This window comes from Pristiophorus japonicus, chromosome 12, assembly GCF_044704955.1.
Source record: "Pristiophorus japonicus isolate sPriJap1 chromosome 12, sPriJap1.hap1, whole genome shotgun sequence".
NCBI lineage: Eukaryota > Metazoa > Chordata > Chondrichthyes > Pristiophoridae > Pristiophorus > Pristiophorus japonicus.
Genome location: NC_091988.1, coordinates 52,718,683 through 52,739,393, shown reverse-complemented (window position 1 = coordinate 52,739,393; position 20,711 = coordinate 52,718,683). Strand labels below are relative to the sequence as shown.

Below are 20,711 nucleotides of genomic sequence, written 5' to 3'. Positions count from 1 at the left end.
TGCCTTAGCCTGAATCTCAGAAGAGCAACTCCTATTGCAGCGGTCTAACATTTTAGTTTTTCACACCAACCACCCTCATAGCCTCTTTGACTGAGTTTTAAAATTTATGGCAAATTATGTGTGGTCTAGAGGAACTGGATTGAGGCGGCCAAAATGCATTTTACTTTGGACCATTATAGTTATCAGAGTGGAGAATAGAAGAAAGCATGGAATGAAAAAGACCACCAAACTTATTTCTTTCAACACAGTATTGCTTTCCTGTGAAAGTAAGTCTTGCTCTACTACCCTGTATCATAGTGAACCTGGGGCTCCCTTTCTCCTTGGCCTCATAGCACAGTGAACTTAGGAATTTCACTTCTCTTGTACCTGTGTCATCATGAACCCAAAGATCCCTTTTCTCCTCAATATTTTGTAAGGGAATCTTGGGGGTCCCTTTCTCTACTACCTTCCAGCACAGAAGATCTTGGTGTTGTGTCTCTCTGATCATGCCTGTTTTGAGAAAGTTCACTCTTCTTCTTCAGTTCCGCAACCCACTTCAGAATGCTTCGGGCTGCTGTCATTCTGAAATCCTCTGAAGATAATGAAGGATAATGATTAAGGTAGCCCATTTGTGGAGTAAGGAACAATTAAAACAAGGACAAAGAGCAACCGACCATAACATTCTCTTTGGCGAAACTCTATAATGCATAATTGAGAGTTTTCTAAAATATTTTCTGAAGTGTAAAGTCCTTACACAATACCACAAATCCACACGAGGCACATTTTATGGACAAGGTCACTCCATGACCTGAACCTTTATTCACAGGACCAAGAAGTGATGACCCTGCATGGGACCTCCCTTTATATACCTGGATGACCAGTTGAGGAGTGTCTCCCACAAGTTCACCCTCTGTGGTCAAGGTGTGCATTTCTTACGTATATACAGTATTGCAGTGTTGTTACATACATGACATTACCTCCCCCTCAACATCTTATTGGGATCACAGGTTAAGTCTCTCGGGTGATCTGCGCTCTCTTGTGGAGCGCCGCAGTTGAGGCTCTGGTTGTTGAGCCTTGGTATACGTGTCTGTCACCTGTGCTGATTCCGGCCTGTCCGGGCTGATCGCAGGGACTGTGCATGCTGCTGAATGTTCTTGTTGCTCGTTCCTTGGCGGTGGTGTGAATACCATCTCATGATCTTCCTCAGGTTCCTCAGTGTCTTTGGTGAACCTTTTTTTAAAAAACTTGGTCCAGATGCTTGCGGCATATCTGCCCATTGTTAAGTTTAACCATTATGACACTATTCCCCTCTTTGTCTAATAAAGTACCCTCAAACCATTTGGGCCCCAAAGCGTGATTGAGAACAAATACGGGGTCATTAATTTCTATACATCGCCCCCTTGAATTTCGGTCATGGTACTCATTTTGGGACTGGCGCTTGCCCTCAACAATGTCAGACAGGACTGGATGAATGAGGGACAGCCGAGTTTTGAGTGTTCATTTCATGAGTAGCTCCGCAGACGGGACCCCCGTGAGCGAGTGCGGTCGGGACCCATAGGCCAGCAGGAGGCGCGATAAGCGGCATTGAAGGGAGGATCCTTGAATCCGGAGCATGCCTTGTTTTATGATTTGGACCGCACGTTCCGCCTGGCCATTGGAAGCCGGCTTGAACGGTGCTGTCCTGACATGGTTAATGCCATTACCCGACATGAACTCCCAGAATTCGTAGCTTATGAAACATGGGCCATTATCGCTAACAAGGATGTCCGGCAAGCCGTGGGTTGCAAAGACCACGCGCAGACTCTCCACGGTGGTGGATGTCATGCACAAATTCAAAATGATGCGCTCGATCCATTTCGAGTGCGCATCAACCACAATGATAAACATTTTTCCCATGAACGGGCCCGCATAGTCTACGTGAATACGTGATCATGGCCTGTTGGGCCAGGACCACGGGCTGAGCGGGTCCTCCCTGGGGACATTACCCAGCTGGGCACACGTCGTGCACCTGCGAACACAATGTTCCAGGTCTGAATCAATTGCCGGCCACCACACATGTGACCGGGCAATGGCCTTCATCAGCACGAAGCCTGGGTGCTCGCTGTGGAGTTCCCTGATGAATGCTTCCTTGCCCCTCTGGAGCATGACTACCCGGCTGCCCCATAGTAGACAGTTGGACACATTTCTTAAGGATAGGAGGGGATCTCTGTTGGTCCAGATTTTGATCTGGCGGAGCCTGCGCTGTCAAAGGCATCGACAGCCATGACCATCTCAGCGCTTTGCTCCGCTGCCCCCTCAGTGGTGGCCAGTGGAAGCCTGCTGAGCGCGTTAGCGCAGTTTTCGGTGCCAGGCCGGTGCCGGATTGTGTAGTCATACGCAGCGAGTATGAGAGCCCATCGCTGTATGCGAGCTGACGCATTGGCATTGACAGCCTTGCTGTCTGACAGCAGGGATGTTAACAGCTTGGGGTCAGTTTCTAATTCGAACCTCCTGCCAAAAAGGTACTGATGCATCTTTTTCACCCCATAGACACATGCGAGTGCTTCCTTCTCAACCATCCCATATCCCCGTTCAGCTTGAGAGCGCGACCTGGAGGCATAAGCAACAGGTTGTAGTTGGCCCTCAGCGTTACCCTGCTGCAACACGCACCCAACCCCATACGACGATGCATCACATGTCAGAACCAATTTCTTACGGGGGTCGTACAGGGTCAACAACTTATTTGAACAAAGTAGGTTCCGCGCCCGATTGAAAGCCCGTTCCTGACAGTCCCCGCAAAACCAATCGCAACCCTTACGCAGGAGCACGTGTAGCGGCTTCGACCATGTGCTTAAGTTTGGCAGAAAGTTCCCGAAATAGCTCAGGAGTCCCAGAAATGAACGCAACTCTGATGTGTTGCAGGGCCTGGGCGCTCGTCGAATCACCTCTGTTTTGGATTCAGTGGGCCGAATCCCGTCTGCAGCAACCCTCCTGCCCAGAAACTCGACCTCGGGAGCCAACAACACACATTTAGACTTTTTGAGTTGCAGTCCAGTCGGTGTAGCACCTCCTCCAGGTTGTGGAGGTGTTCCTCAGTGTCACGACCGGTGATGAGGATGTTGTCCTGAAATACGATCGTTCCCGGAATGGATTTGAGCAGGCTTTCCATTATTCTTTGAAAAATTGCAGCCGCTGACCGAATGCCAAACGGACACTTGTTTAAACAAACAGTCCCTTGTGCGTGGTGATGATAGTCAGTAGTTTAGATTCGTCGGCCAGTTCTTGGGTCATGTAGGCTGAAGTGAGGTCCAACTTGGTGAACAGCTTGCCGCCTGCCAGTGTGGCAAAAAGGTCCTTCACTCTCGGGAGCGGGTATTGGTCTTGTAGGGACACCCGGTTGATAGTGGCCTTGTAGTCTCCACAGATCCTGACACAGCCATTCGCTTTTAGGACGGGAACGATGGGGCCCGCCCAGTCGCTGAATTCAACGGGCGAGATGATGCCCTCTTTCAGCAACTGGTCCAACTCGCTCTCAATTTTCTCCCGCATCACATACGGCACAGCTCTGGCTTTGTGGTGCACTGGTCTGGTGTCCGGGGTGATGCGTATCACTACTTTGGTACCTTTGAACATCCCGACGCCAGGTTGAAATAGTGACTCAAATTGCTGTAGGACCTGTGAGCATGAACTTCGCTCCACAGATGAGATGGCGTGCACATCCCCCCATTTCCAGCTCATCTCAGCTAACCAGCTCCTTCCCAACAGTGCGGGCCCATTGCCCGGGACAATCCAGAGCGGCAGCCGGTTCACCGATCCATTGTGTGTGACCGCCAACATTGCACTGCCTAGCACTGGAATGATTTCTTTGGTGTATGTCCGTAATTGCGTCTCAATGCGTTCTAGTTTGGATCTGCTGGCTTTGAGTGGCCACAGCTTTTCAAATTGTTGAACACTCATGAGTGACTGGCTGGCCCCCGTGTCCAGCTCCATGCGTACAGGGATGCCGTTTAATAGGACTTTCATCATCATAGGTGGCGTTTTGGTATATGAGCTGTGAATGTTTGCCACATGAACCCGCTGAACTTCAGCGTCCATTGATTTGCCCCAAGCATCATCCTGCCTCGCAGACCCCTCATCAGGTTCATCCACCTCGTAGATTAGCCTGGTTACAGGCTTTCTGAACATTCTGGCTAAATGGCCACTGAGGTTACAATTTCTGCAGACGAACTGTTGAAACCTGCAAGTCCTGGCAGCATGTCTGCCCCCACACCTCCAGCATAACTGAGATTCCCATTGTTGTGAACAAAAGAGCTGTTACAAGACATTCCTCGCTGATTGTCCCTTTGACTACTCTTGAGCACCCTGTTAGTGGGTGTCACTGGCCCCATCCCGGGCCGCATTATCCGCTGGGGGGGCGTAAATGTCCGTTCGGCCTCGCATTGTCTCTGTTGGAGACGTACTCTTGGGTCTATTGCTGCCTGGGGTGTGTCGAACTGCCCTTGCCTGCCTGCGGGGCTTTGTGTCGCGTTTGTGATATTGACTCCCTGATCCATCGCCACGCTGGAGGCAGAATTGCGCGTCTATATTATCCTGGTTTCCTCCTCCACCGCCGTAAAAGTCTGAGCCATCAAGGCCGCCGCTTCCAAGGTCAAGTCCTTGGTCTCAATTAGCTTTCTGAAAATTCCAGCATAACCGATGCCCTCAACAAAGAAATCCCTTAGCATCTCCCCCCTGCAGGCGTCTGTGAACTTAGAGGCTGGCCAAGCACCGAAGGTCCGCAACAAAATCCGGTATACTCTGTCCTTCCCAATGTCGGTGGGTATAGAATCTGTGTTGGGCCATGTGTACGCTGCTCGCCAGTTTGAGGTGCTCACCAATTAGTTTGCTGAGCTGTTCCAAAGTTTTGTCCGCCGGCTTCTCGGGTGCTAGCAGGTCTTTCATGAGCGCGTAAGTCTTAGGTCCACAGCTGGTCAGCAGATGATCCCTTCGCTTGTCGGCCACTGCGTCTCCCAGCCAGTCCTTCGTGACAAAACTCTGCTGGAGCCTCTCAATGAAATCGTCCCAGTCCTCACCAACACAGTACCGTTCATCTGTGCTGCCGGTGGCCATTCTCGTGGGTCGTTGATTCCCGTTTCTCGTCGCCAATGTAAAGTCCTTACACAATACCGCAAATCCACACAAGGCACATTCTATGGACAAGGTCACTCCATGACCTGAACCTTTATTCACAGGACCAAGAAGTGATGACCAGATGAGGAGTGTCTCCCACAAGTTCACCCCATGGTCAAGGTGTGCATTTCTTACGTATATACAGTATTGCAGTGTTGTTACGTACAGGTTACATACATGACATGAAGATGTAATGCTTCATACTGGTCTAGCATTAGAAAATCACAAGCCAACGCAATCAACACAGACAGAACTCCTGCCTTCAGTTGTTATAACTCAATGATCAATCACTCTCCTTTCCATGTGATGTTATTTTATTATTTGAGGGTTTTTAAGGGTATGATACAGGATAATTTTCCCCTGCTTTTCTTCCCTGCGATCTCCCCGGATTATATCGGCCCCATGCCCAAAGGGTAGGCAGGTAACCTGTTGCCAGGCCTCCATCAATACAGCACAGGGATTTATGGGACCAATCTGTTTTTATTGTTTACGGGATCATATGGCTCTGTGGCTCAGGAAATCATAGGAATAGTCAAAGTTTCTACTGTTCACAGCTGTTTGAAAGATTGTTCACGGTTTACAGACAGTTATTTAGCTATGTATCTAGTTGCTAGGAAACATAAGAACATAAGAAATAGGAGCAGGATTGAGCACACGGCCCCTCGAGCCTGGTCCGTCATTTAATATGATCTTGGCTGATCCAATCATGGACTCAGCTCCACTTCCCCGCCCGCTCCCCATAACCCCTTATTCTCTTATCGGTTAAGAAACTTTCTATCTCTGTCTTAAATTTATTCAATGTCCCAGCTTCCACAGCTCTCTGAGGCAGTGAATTCCACAGATTTAACCCTCTGAGAAAATAAATTTCTCCTCAACTCAGTTTTAAATGGGCGGCCCCTAATTCTAAGATTATGCTCCCTAGTTCTAGACTCCCCCATCAGTGAAAACATTCTCTCTGCATCCACCTTGTCAAGCCCCCTCATAATCTTATACGTTTCGATAAGATCACCTCTCAATCGTCTGAATTCCAATGAGTAGAGGCCCAACTTACTCAACCTTTCCTTATAGGTCAACCCCCTCATCTCCGGAATCAACCTAGTGAACTTTCTCTGAACTGCCTTCAAAGCAAGTATATTCTTTCGTAAGTATGGAAACCAAAACTGCACGCAGTATTCCAGGTGTGGCCCCCCAATACCTTGTACAACTGCAGCAAGACTTCCCTGCTTTTATATTCCATCCCCTTTGCAATAAAGGCCAAGATTCCATTGGCCTTCCTGATCACTTGCTGTACCTGCATACTAACCTTTTATGTTTCATGCACAAGTACCCCCAGGTCCCGCTGTACTACAGCATTTTGCAATCTTTCTCCATGTAAATAATAATTTGCTCTTTAATTTTTTTTCTCTGCCAAACTGCATGACCTCACACTTTCCAACATTATACTCCATCTGCCAAATTTTAACCCACTCACTTAGCCTGTCTATGTCCTTTTGCAGATTTTTTGTGTCCTCCTCACACATTGCTTTTTCTCCCATCTTTGTATCGTCAGCAAACTTGGCCACGTTACACTCGGTCCCCTCTTCCAAGTCGTTAATATAGATTGTAAATAGTTGGGGTCCCAGCACTGATCCCTGCAGCACCCCATTAGTTACTGATTGCCAACCAGAGAATGAACCATTTATCCCGACTCTATGTTTTCTGTTCGTTAGCTAATCCTCTATCCGTACTGATATATTACCCCCAACCCAGTGAACCTTTATCTTGTGCAGTAACCTTTTATGTGGCAAATGCCTTCCTGAAGTCCAAATACACCACATCCATTGGTTCCCCTTTATCCACCCTGTTTGTTACATCCTCAAAGAATTCCAGCAAATTTGTCAAACATGACTTCCCCTTCATAAATCCATGCGGACTCTGCCTGACCGAATTATGCTTTTCCAAATGTCCTGCAAATACTTCTTTAATAATGGACTCGAACATTTTCTCAACCACAGATGTTAGGCTAACTGGTCTAGTTTCCTGCTTTTTGTCTGCCTCCTTTTTTTAAATAGGGGTGTTACATTTGCAGTTTTCCAATCCAGAATCCAGGGAATTTTGGTAAATTACAACCAATGCATCCACTATCCCTGCCGCTACTTCTCTTAAGACCCTGGGATGCAAGCCTTCAGGTCCAGGGGATTTATCTGCCTTGAGTCCCATTACCTTACTGAGTACCACCTCCTTAGTGATTGTGATTGTGTTAAGTTCCTCCCTCCCCCTATAGTCCCTTGATTATCCACTGTTGGGATATTGTTAGTGTCCTCTACTGTATTTGTTCAGAGTTTCTATCATCTCCATGTTCGCGATTACTAATTCCCCGGTCTCGTCCTCTAAGGGACCAACATTTATTTTAGCTACTCTTTTCCTTTTTATATACCTATAATGGCCCGGACTTTCCAGAGCCTTCGTAAGTGCCTGGTAGAAGCAGGCATCATGCCTTCTTTTACCAGCATAAGGGTTTAAACAAATATTAAAACAATTTTTTAGAAATCATTTAAAAGTTCAAAAATCTTTGTAAATTGGTTTAGGTTATTTTTGGCCTCTTTAAAAATGTTTAAATTTATTTTACAAAAAATTATATTTTTATTTTAAATGTTTAATCAAATTGTATTTTAATTAATTTTAAACATGTGACGGTGTGCAGTGAAGGTTTGTTTTTTTAGGGGATTCCTATTCTGCTTATGGGGATTCCGTACGTAAATGGAATCTCCATATGCATAATGGTAATCCTTCTTTTTGATTGGTTGGGCTGACCTACGTGATCCCAGGGATGCTTGCGAACCGCATGCACGCCTGGGAGACACACACCTGTAGGCCCAGGACAGCAAGAGTCTGAAGATACGGAGGCACCAGTTAGCTGCGCACTTTTCTTGCGGATCGGAGGCATTCACCCGGGGAAGTCTCTGACTGTAATTTGAGGACCAATGTATTGCATGCAGATCTCAGAAATCTGATTAGATATTTGAATCTGGCATCATTTTAAGATGCTTATGACTGATCAGCAGTCATGTCTTGATGTACAAGAATCGAACAAAATCCATATTATAATGGAAGTGATGGGTGCAGACTCTAAATTGGGTGAGATTGTGTGCTGAGATGTGTAAAAGATTATTCTAGAATATTTACTGGACAGTAAATTTTGCTTGTCATATTCTGTGAGTTCATAGGTCATGCAGCACTGCACAGCAATTGTACAAAACATTTATATGAAAAACTAATACATTATTAATATGAGAAGACTGTCAATGAATTGAAGACAGTAATCCAATTGAGTAGATTTAGATAATGAATGTGAATTAGACCAGCTTTGTTTTCCTTGTATATAACATTACCTGAACTCTTCAACTAGATTAGTGATTTGCCTGCCACTGACAGTATTCTCTATGAATGTTAGCATTAGAGGGAGGTGAGCTGTTAATCAATCACGGATTGTGTGCTTGTATCTGTCTGCTCAACCCACAACTGTGTCTACCCAAAGCCATCTGTCTCAGGCTGGCGCACATTCAAACTGTACATTGCAGTTCTGTACACATGTTTATTTCAAGACATTAAAATCAGAAATATACTTTCCTGCTAATCCTTGCAGTAGTTTTCAAGATTATGGAAGTAATTCACTAAGTTGATCCAAGCAAATTGTTCACTATGGTAAGATAATTTTTTTTTACCTAAAGAGTAAAGGACTCGAGGACAAACTACTAAAGATCACCATTGAAATAGAAGGTATAAATTTGTTCAAGCAGAAATTCCATGTGTTTCTGGAAAGGGATTAAGGAATATAGGAACATAGAAACAGGAGTAGGCCATTTGAGCCTGTTCCACCATTCAGTAAGATAATGGCTGATCTGTGACCTAACTTCATATACCCGCTTTTGCTCCAAATCCCTTAATGTATTTACTTAACAAAAATCTATTAATTTCAGATTTAAAATTAACAATTGATTTGGCATCAACTGCAGTTTGCAGAAGAGTGTTCCAAACTTCGACCACAACTTTGGGCCCAAGTTTCCACAAGAAAAAAAACGGGCGCCCCTCCGAGCTGGGCGCCCGTTTTTCGCGCCTAAAACGGCGCCTAAAAAAATCCTCGGTATTCTCCACCGACTTTCAGGTCCTGTGGCACTCGGCGCAGCCGGCACGAGCTGTGGGGGGGGCGGGGCCAGGTCCCTGCGCTGAAAACAGTGCCGGGACCTCTGCACATGCGCGCTACAGTCGGCACGCAAGTGCAGTAGCTCCAGGCGCCGAACTGTGTGGGAGGGGCCCGAAGCACGCAGCCCCTAGCCCTGGCCGAATGGCCTCACTGAGGCTGCGTGAATGAGGCTCCTCCCACGGCCAGCTCCTGCTCCCCGCCTGACCAGACCCCGACACTCGCCCCCCCCCCCCCCCACCACCGACCCGACACCCGAGACCCGCACACCCCAGCCCCGACCGAGTCCCGACATCCGCTCCCCCCCCCCCTCCCACCCCGACCCGACACCCGAGACCCGCTCTCCCCCCCCGCCCCGACCCGAGACCCGCTCCCCGCCCCGACCCGAGGCCCGCTCCCTCCCCCCCCCGACCCGACACCCGCTCCCCCCCGACCCGACACCTGCTCCGCTTCCCCCCCCCCCGCCCCGACACCCGCTCCCCCGACCCGACACCCGCTCCTGTTCCCCGGCCCCCCCCCCTTCCCCGACCCCCCCCCTCTCTTCCCCTCCCCTCCCCCTCCTCCCTCTCCCCTCCTCCCCTCCCCCTCCTCCCTCTCCCCTTCTCTCTCTCCCTCCCTCTCTCGCTCAGCGGCACGAACAGCTGCAGAATTCTCCCTGGCTGAAGCACTTTCACACAGGTAGGAAGATGGTTTATTTAATCTTTTCTTGGCTTATAAATGTTTATTCAGGTTGGATTTATTTGTATAATATTTGTAGAAGTATAAATAAGGATTTATTGTCGAATTTAATGAGTTCCCTTCCCCCCCACCTCGTTCTGGACGCCTAATTTGTAACCTGCGCCTGATTTTTTAATGTGTAGAACAGGTTTTTTCAGTTCTACAAAAATCTTCACTGGCTCCATTCTACTTTAGTTTGGAGTACATTTTCACTGTGGAAACTTTCAAATCAGGCGTCAGTGGCTGGACACGCCCCCTTTTGAAGAAAAAATTCTGTTCTAAACTAGAACTGTTCTACCTGACTAGAACTGCAGAAAAAAAAATGTGGAGAATTGCGATTTCTAAAATAGTCCGTTCTCCACCAGTTGATCCTAAAAATCAGGCGCGAATCATGTGGAAACTTGGGCCCTTTGTGTGTGGAAGTGTTTCCTAACTTCACTCTTGAAAGGCCTGGCTCTAAATTTTAGACTATGCCCCGTAGTCCTACACTCCCCAACCAGCGGAAATAGTTTCTCTCTATCTACCCTATCAGTTTCCCTTAATATCTCAAAAACTTCGATCAAATCACCCCTCAACCTTCTAAATTCTAGGGAATCCAATCCTAGTTTCTGTAATCTCTCCTCATAATTTAACCTTTGGAGTCCAGGTATCATTCTAATAAATCTATGCTGCACTCCCTCCAAGGTCAATATAACCTGATATATAAAGGAAAAAAAAATGAAGCTTATGACAGATGCCAAGAACTCAACACTGCAGAAACTCTAGAGGAGTATAAGAAGTGCAGGGGTGCAATTAAAAAAGATATCAGGAAAACAAAGAGAGAGCATGAAAGAATGTTGGCAAGTAAAATCAGGGAAAACCCAAAGATGTTTTATAAATACATTAAGAGCAAGTGGATAACGAGAGAAAAAGAGTGGGGCCTATTAGAAATCATAAAGGAAATCTGTGTGGAGGCAGAAGACGTGGGTATGATTCTTAATGAATACTTTGCATCACAAAAGAGAGGGGCGACGCAGGCCTTGCAATGAGGGAGGAGGAGTGTGAAATATTAGACAAGATAAACATAATGAGAGAGGAAGTATTAAGGGGCTTAGCAGCTTTGAAAGAGGATAAATTCCCAGGCCCAGATGAAATGTATCCCAGGCTGTTAAGAGAAGCAAAAGAGGAACTAGCAGAGGCTCTGATCATCATTTTCCAATCCTCTCCAGCTACAGGTTGGTGCCAAAGGACTGGAGGACTGTTAATGTTGTACCATTGTTTAAAAAGGGAGAAAGGGATCGACCGAGTAATTACAGGACAGTCAACCTAATCTTGGTGGTGGGAAAATGATTGGAAAAAATCCTGAGGGACTGGGTAAATCTTCATTTGGAAAGACATGGATAATCAAGGACAGTCAGCATGGATTTGTTAATGGAAGGTCGTGTCTGACTAACTTGATTGAATTTTTCGAGGAGGTAACCAGAAAGGTTGATGAGGGCAGTGCGTATGATGTAGTGTATATGGATTCTAGCAAAGCTTTTGATAAGGTCCCACATGGCAGATTGGTAACGAAAGTAATAGCCCATGGGATACAGGGAAAAGTGGCAAGTTGGATCCAAAATTCGCTCAGAGGCAGGAAGCAAAGGGTAATGGTTGATGGGTGTTTTTGTGACTGGAAGGCTGTATCCAGTGGAATTCTGCAGGGCTCAATGCTGGGTCCCTTGCTTTTTGTAGTATATATCTGTCATGTATCTTATATTATTATATATAACTGTATCCCAACATGCTATACATGACTGTAATAAGATATGACCTGTAACGACCAGCATACCTCACCACCAGGGGTGCACTTGCAAGAGACAGGTATATAAGGTCTCAGGCAAGTGCAGCATTCCAGAGCTGTTAAATAAAGGTGCAGGTCCAGAGTGACCTTGACTTCACTACATGCCTCGTGTGAATCTGTACTGAGGGGACAGGACTTTACAATGGCGACGAGGATGGGATTACAGAATCCACAGAATGGCGAACAACGGATCAAATGAAAAGTACAATGCGGGAGACAATTGGGAGGACTTTATAGAAAGGCTCCAGCAAAGCTTTGTAACCAAAGACTGGTTAGGCGACGATAAGGCAGACAAGAGAAGAGCCCATCTCTTGACCAGCTGTGGCTCGAAAACATACGCTTTAATGAAGGATCTGTTGGCACCCGAGAAACCAGCAAGCAAGTCGTTTGAAGAATTGAGCGCACTGGTAAGAGACCACCTGAAGCCAGCGAGCAGCCTACACATGGCCAGACACAGGTTCTACAACTACAGACGCTGTGTGGGCCAGAGCATACCCGACTTCGTGGCGGAACTTCGGAGGTTGGCTAGTTTATGTGAGTTCTCCGCTGAACTGAGGAGGGAAATGCTGAGAGACTTTTTCATTGAAGGAATAGGCCATGCAGGCATATTCCGAAAGCTCATAGAGACCAAGAACCTGACCTTAGAGGCAGCAGCACTGGTTGCACAGACATTCTTGGTTGGGGAAGAAACAACGAGGTTGATTTACAATACGATAACTAACGAAATATCGGAACAAGAAGTTCACAGCACTAAACAAGCTGCTACCCCCACACACAGACAAAACTGGGAGAACAGGTTCTCGACAGCAGGCAGAAGCCATCAAGGGCCACAGGAACGGCCGTTCACACCTCATCAACCCACAATGCGAGCAATCAACTACAAACTGAGAGAAGCTCAAGAGAGATCAGCCGGACGCAGCTCATTCTTTGGAAACTCTTTGAACAATGCAACAGGTCTGTGCTGGAGGTGTGGGCCTGGGCACTCAGCAAAGGGATGTCGATTTCAGCAGGCTGTTTGCAGAAATTGTGAATATACAGGGCATTTGGCCCACATGTGCAAAAAAACGGCAACTCGGCTGGTATACGAATCGGATGGGTCAGAAAGCAGACCAGAAGATGGTGGGGACAGTACCCGGGACACCGGTGTACAGCGGGTCAACACAATCAATGGCCGCTGCTCCTACAACAGGACGCCACTTATAATGATGAGGGTCCTACTCAACGGTATATCTGTCAACATGGAGCTGGATACGGGAGCGAGTCAATCTCTCATGGGCGCTCAACAATTTGAACAACTGTGGCCGCATAAAAGAGACAGACCAAAACTCACAAGGGTTGACACCACACTAAGGACCTATACCAAAGAAATCGTACCAGTCCTCGGCAGCGCCATGCTCTCTGTCACACACAAAGGGACAGTGAAGCGACTTCCCCTGTGGATTGTCCCCAGAGACCTCCCAGCACTGCTGCGGAGAAGCTAGCTGGCAAAACTAAACTGGAAATGGGATGATGTCCATGCCATGTCATTAGAGGAACGGACCTCCTGCTCAACAGTTATAAAGCGATTTGAACATCTCTTTCAGCCAGGTGTGGGCACTTTCAAAGAGGCCAAAGTCAAAATCTACATCACACAGGATGCTAGACCGGTCCATCACAAGGCCAGAGCTGTACCCTATGTGATGAGGGAAAAGATTGAACACGAACTAGACAGGCTTCTGCGGGAAGGCATTATATCACCTGTGGAATTTAGCGACTGGGCAAGTCCCATCGTCCCAGTCATGAAGCCTGATGGATCCGTACGAATCTGTGGGGACTACAAATCTTCCATAAACAGAGTCTCCCTACAGGCCCAGAGCGGAGGACTTATTTGCCACATTGGCTGGAGGTAAACTTTTCTCAAAATTAGATCTCACATCTGCGTATAAGAATTGACCGAGGAATCGAAGCTACTCACCACTATCAACACACATCGAGTCCTTTTCATGTATAATCGATGCCCATTCGGCATCAGGTCGGCAGCTGCCATATTCCAGCGCAACATGGAGAGTGTGCTCAAGTCCATCCCGGGGACGGTTGTATTTCAAGATGACATACTTACCACGGGCAGGGACACCGACTCCCATCTCCGTAATTTGGAGGAAATTATAAAGCGGTTGGATCGGGTAGGCCTACGAGTCAAGAAATCCAAGTGCCTGTTTCTCGCACCCGAGGTTGAATTTTTGGGCAGAAGGATTGCCGCTGATGGAATCCGCCCAACAGAGTCCAAAACAGAAGCAATTCGCCTGGCACCCAGGCCCCAGAACTGCACGCCTTTCTCGGGCTACTCAATTACTTTGGGAACTTTATGCAGAACTTAAGCACGCTGTTGGAGCCTCTCCACGTGCTACTCAGAAAGGGGTGCGATTGGTTTTGGGGGGACGCCCAGGAACGCACCTTCAATAAGGCACGCAACCTTCTGTGTTCCAACAGTGTTTTGACTTTCTTTGACCCAGGTAAAAAGCTAGTTCTCACATGCGATGTGTCAGCGTATGGGGTCGGGTGCATTTTGCAACATGTCAATAGTGCGGACAAATTACAACCCATAGATTATGCCTCCAGGTCACTTTCGCGGGCGGAGCGCAGGTACGGAATGGTAGAGAAGGAGGCGCTCGCATGCGTGTACGGTGTCAAAAAGATGCACCAATACCTTTTCGGGGCCAAGTGTGCGTTAGAAACCAACCACAGGCCCCTCACGTTCCTCCTATCCGAGAGCAAGGCAATAAACGGCAACGCCTCGGCGCGAATTCAACGGTGGGCACTCATGCTGGCGCCCTACGACTATACCATAAGGCACAGACCAGGCACAAACAACTGTGCCGACGCGCTCAGCAGGCTACCCCTGGCGACCACGGAAGGGTCTGACGAACAGGACTGTGAGATAGTCAAGGCAATCAATGCCTTTGAGTCCACAGGTTCGCCCATGATGGCTCGCCAAATCAGAGCCTGGACGGCCAGCGACCCCACGTTATCCTTAGTAAAAAGATGTGTCCTAACCGGTGACTGGGCAGAGGCTTGCGATGCCTGCCCCGAGGAGTTAAAACCCTTTCACAGGCGCATGCATAAGCTATCACTACAAGCAGACTGCCTGATGTGGGACAGCCGAGTAGTCATGCCTCTGTGAGGCAGAGAGGCATTTGTCCGAGAGCTCCATCGCGAGCACCCGGGGATCATTCTCATGAAGGCCATAGCCAGATCCCACGTCTGGTGGCCTGGTATTGATGCGGACCTGGAGCTCTGCGTCCGAAGGTGCACCATCTGTGCCCAACTCAGCAATGCCCCCAGGGAGGCTCCACTAAGCCCCTGGCTTACCAAACCGTGGTCGCGGGTGCACGTAGACTATGCGGGCCTATTCATGGGCAAAATGTTCCTCGTAGTTGTAGATGCATTTTCAAAGTGGATCGAATGCACCATTTTAAACTCGAGCACAACCTCCACCATTGTGGAGAGCCTCGCAACCATGTTTGCAACACACGGAATCCCTGACATATTGGTCAGTGACAATGGTCCGTGCTTTACCAGCACAGAATTCCAAGACTTTATAATTGACCAAGGCATAAATCACGTCAAGACGGCACCGTTCAAGCCGGCCTCCAACGGCCAGGTGGAGAGAGCAGTGCAAATCATTAAACAAGGCATGCTTAAAATCCAAGGTCGCGACTGCTGCTGGCATACAGATCTCGTCTGCACTCATTGACTGGGATCTCCCCCGCGCAACTGTTGATGAAAAGGACTTTGAAAACAAGGCTCTCATTAATCCTCCCAGACATGCACGAAATCGTTGAGGCAAAGCGCCGTAAGCTGACTGAGTACCATGACAGAAATTTGAGGGGGAGATGGAATGAGATAGGGGACAAAGTGTTTGTACTAAACTATGGCAGGGGTCCCAAATGGCTTGCAGGGACAGTAACGGGCAAGGAAGGAAACAGGCTACTGGTAGTACAAATGGATAATGGCAAAACCTGCCGGAGGCATGTAGACCAAGTCAAAAGCACATTTACCAACAATACTGCGGAACCAGAGGCAGACTACAATGTGGAACTCGCACCACACCTGGTGGACAGACAGAGGGAACAACCTGAGGAAAGGGCAATCCCAACAGTCAGCCCAGGCGAGGTACCAGCCACCACATCCAAAGAAAAACAGACACCAAGGCAAACAACTGAACGATAACTCAGACGCTCCATGTGAGAGCGTAGACCACCTGAGAGACTGAACCTATAAAGACAATAAGACCTTGGGGGAGGGTGATGTCATGTATCGTACATTATTATATATAACTGTATCCTAACATGCTATACATGACTGTAATAAGATATGACCTGTAACCACAAACATACCTCACCACCAGGGGTGCACTTGCAAGAGACAGGTATATAAGGACAGGTCTCAGGCAAGTGCAGCATTCCAGAGCTGTGAAATAAAGGTGCAGGTCCAGAGTGACCTTGACTTCACTACATGCCTCATGTGAATCTGTACCGAGGGGACAGGACTTTACAATATCAATGACTTGGACTTAAGTGTTGGAGGTATGATTAAGAAGTTTGCAGATGACACTAAAGTGACTATATGGTTGATAATGAATAAGAAAGCTGCGGACTGCAAGAAGATATCAATGTACTGGTCAGGTGGGCGGAACAGTGGCAAATGGAATTCAATCCGGATAAGTGTGAGGTAATGCATTTGGGGAGGTCTAACAAGGCAAGGGAATACACATTACATGGTATGACACTGAAAAGTGCAGAGGAACAAAGGGACCTTGGAGTGCAGGTCCACAGATCCCTAAAGGTAGCAGGCCAGGTAGATAAGGTGGTTAAGAAGGCATATGGAATACTTGTGTTTATTAGTCAAGGCATGGAATACAAGAGCAAGGAGGTTATGGTTGAACTGTATAAAATACAATCGAGTTTGGGGCCCAGGGGCAGCACAGGCCAGCCCACACTGTGATATGTGTGTGCACTAGGCCCGTGCAGCAGAGCTGGTCTTCAGTCGTCTTGGTTAATCCTTGCCACTGGACCAAGACCTAGCTCTGTCAAGCCTGTGTGGTGACTGGTGTGCAACGGCCACCACACGTTAAAAAAATCCATGCACAGGCATCTTCCACCCTTCAGGATGTAGTTCGGGACCTGGAATATTAGGTCCTTCATTGAAACACCTGCGAACTCATCCCTTTTTGGCGTGGAAACAAGTCATCCTCGAATAGAGGGACTGCCTATGATGATGATAAAACACTGGTTATGCTGCAGCTAGAGTACGTTGTGCAGTTCTGGTCAACACATTACAGGAAAGATGTAATTGCACTGGTAAGGGTGCAGAGGAGATTTACAAGAATGTTGCCTGGACTAGAGAATTTTGGCTATGAGGAAAGATTGGAGATGTTGGGTCTGTTTTTTTTGCAACAGAGGCGGCTAAGGGGCGACCTGATTGAGGTATATAAAATTATGAGGGGTCTGGACAGAGTGGATAGGAAGGATCCGTTTCCCTTGGCAGAGGGGTCAACAACCAGGGTGTATAGATTTAAAGTAATTGGGGGGATGTTTAGACGAGATATGAAGGAAAATGTCTTCACCCAGAGGCTGGTGGGGGTCTGGAACTCATTGCTTGACAGGGTGGTAGAGGCAGAAACCTTCACCACAATTAAAAGATACTTAAATGTGCACTTAAAGTGCCGTAACCTACAGGGCTACGGACCAAGAGCTGGAAAGTGGGATTAGGCTGTGCTAATCTGTGCTGTAAATTTCTATGATTCTAAGATGTAGTGCTCAGAACTGAACACAGTACTCCATGTGGTCTAACCAGGGCTTTGTATAGCTGTAGCATAACTTCTTCCCCCTTGTATTCTAGTCTTCTTGATTTAAATGCCAGCATTCCATTAGCCTTTTTGATTATATTCTGTACTATCTATGGTGAGAAGGCAGTTAGTTGAAGTTGATCAAGCCAAAAGAGTAGCCTTGTTAAGTCTAATATCATAAATATCATAATTTTGTACCTAAAAGGCTTTTTATTAATATGATATTTTTGCACTTTTCCGATTGGGAGACAATTGAGCAGGTAACATACCAATGAATGATTGCTTTTCCTCTTCTACTGCAATTCTGTAACATCGCGGGAAAAAACTGTCAGGATTCACCCCGTTAAACCACTGGAAGTTTTTGAGATTTACACAAAGCCCCGCCTGGAAAGAAACAGGAGTATTACACACGGACATAGAATCTGAAACACCATGATCTACAATCTGGGACAATATACATTTTACTTTACAAAGAATCTAAGCAATAAGGGCCAAAATTCGCTTTATAAAGCTGCCCGTTAGTACCGGTGCTCGGCGGCTAACGGGCAGCAAAGGCCTACCTTTAGCGGTAAGCGGCATCGACGCCTCGCCCTAAATTCAGAGGCGCCAAAAGGCAATGCTGCGCCGGCTAACGCCACCCGCATGGTGACGTCATCCAGTGTACAACGCCTCTTTGATGCCTCTGTTGCGATATTTGCTTTGTCAAACAGCCGTACAGCCTGCAAAAAGTGGTCGTAAAAGAGCAGATCTTGGGTGGAATCACCCGGGAAGGAAGGCAAGTGTTTCTCTTTATTTATTTCTGCATGTTTTCATTAGTTTTAAGAGTGGGAAAGTGTGTGTGTGGAACAGAGAAGTTTTAGTTCTTTTTTTGCTTCCTTTTTTTTTCTAGCATGGCGGCAGCCTCCCGTCGGAAAATTTAGTAGGCTTCCTGAGCTGCCGCCCGAGGATGAGTGTGCAACGGCACTTTTTAGCGCTGCTGTCTCATCTTTGGGAGTACAAACTGAATTTAGGACTTTGAGGCTGTGTCTAATGACCGCCGCTAAAATCAGCTCTCAGGCGATGACACCGCCTCAAAAACGACCATAACGAACTTTGACCCCTAAGTACAGTGTGACCAGTCTCCACTCATACGGAGCTGGAAATTTTTTTATAAGGATTGAAACCATACAACTATTACATACTAAAATACAAAAAATGGTGCTACATACTTTCACAGACCCTGAAATTATTTAACAGTTACAAAGATTATGATAATTGAAGCTACATATATCCAATGTTCCAAGATGTTTTACACCCATAAAGACCAGCCTTTTGAATCTCTGATTCCCTCTAAACACAATGAGTTAAGGTGATGGGCCACTTGTATCTGAGAGCAGCTTCCTTCAAGATAATGGAAGCCAGCACTGCAGCCAGCCAAAGGACCGTCCCTGGAAAGCTATTTATTGGCTGAATAGGCTGCAGTGTCCAGCTACTAGTCATAACTCCAAGCTCTGGATTGGCCTCAGGCTGGACAAAGGTGTGCCATGTGGAATGTAGAATTGGACCTGCTACCTTCCACACAATGAATTACTGATCTTGGCAAAAGCTCAGTGGAAGCCAGGTGCTTATCCACAGAGAGCATCATTATGAGCTGCTCTTGTCCTTCCTTTAGGATCCATAGAGAAGCAGAGGCCTGGGCAGAGGTTACTGAAAGACAAGAGAAATGGGAAATGGAAGAAAATATATACTTTTATCAAATGCAAGATTGGAATTCCTAAAGGCCAAGCAGTCCATCTTGTCAAGACCACAAGACTGATTTTATCTCCCTCCAATTTGAAGAATGTATTCTTCTGCCTCCTGGTAATCAGGAATTTTATCCATTGCATGTTTGAATGCTTCAGCTGAATCCACGTTCACTTTGTTAAGTGACAAGAAATTCCGTAACTCAACAGTATTAGGTTACATTTAGCGTGAGAATGATAACCTATCATGTTCCTAGTTCTCTTGTGGTTCATCACAAAGAATAATGCTTCAATGCCTGTAATGATTTTTGAACATTTAAACATGTCCCCTCTTAATCTTCCTTCTTGCAATGAGATTAGATTTAGCCTCACTTTGATGATATAAGACCTCATATCATCCTTTTTGCCCTTATTTGAACTCTTTCCATATCTTTTTGCAATACAATGATTGAAAATAGACACAGTGTTCTGTCTGTGGTCTCATCAGTGCACCATAAGACAAATAGATCATTTCCATGGTTTATCCTCTGGATCCACAGAAACACTATAACATCCCATTTATTTGCCCTAGCAACTGCTGTTCCACTATGTGATGACATAGGATCAACGTGGAGGCCCTGACCTGCATGAGAACACCAGCGGAAGGTCGGGGCCATAAAAGGAGCGTAGGTGAGCAGCCCGGGAGCAGTGTGGAGGCCTCGACCTGCATGAGAACACCAGTGGCAGGTTGGGGCCATAAAAGGAACGAGGTGAGCGTCCTCTGGAGCAGTGTGAAGGCATACTACTTCAGGGAGCTGGTGCAGGAGAGCAACGGCAGCGAAGAGTGACGTCATCAAGGTCCAGGACGGTGATTGGAGCATGGGCAGATACAATAGGAGCGGCGAGATCGGGGTGAAGGAGCGGTGAGAGACTGTGGAGGGATGTGATTGGGGCCCAGGGGAGGTGTGAGTTTGGGGCCAGGGGCCCAAGGGCAGCACGGGCCTGCCCACACTGCTATATGTGTGCGCACTAGGTCTGTGTGACAAAGCTGGTCTCCAGTCGTCTTGGTTAATCCTTGCCACTGGACCAAGACCTAGCTCTGTCAAGCCAGTGTGGTGGCTGGTGTGCAATGGCCACCACAAGTTAAAAAAATCCACGCACAGGCATCTTCCACCCTTGAGGATGTAGTTTGGGTCCTTCATTTGAAACACCTGTGAACTCACCCTTTTTTGGCGTGGAAGCAAGTCATCCTCATTTCAAGGGACCGCCTATGATGATGATGTGATGACATTTTGATGTTTAGTCAATGAGTGCACCTAACTCTTTTTCCTGTTGGAC

General features: G+C 47.2%; 1 protein-coding gene across 6 annotated transcripts in view; it reads right to left on the bottom strand.

Moving 5' to 3' along the window:
• The window catches only part of ttll3 (tubulin tyrosine ligase-like family, member 3), a 114,041-nt gene that overhangs the window by 50,643 nt on the left and 42,687 nt on the right, over nucleotides 1-20,711 (bottom strand). For 5 of the 6 annotated variants that reach the window (XM_070895459.1, XM_070895460.1, XM_070895458.1 and 2 more), the window contains 2 exons: nucleotides 17,943-18,057; nucleotides 446-571 (listed from right to left, as the gene is read on the bottom strand). In XM_070895459.1, coding sequence (XP_070751560.1) covers nucleotides 446-571; nucleotides 17,943-18,057 — 241 coding nt within the window. The remainder of the gene's footprint in view (nucleotides 1-445; nucleotides 572-17,942; nucleotides 18,058-20,711) is intronic. The other variant, XM_070895463.1, reaches the window with a different exon arrangement.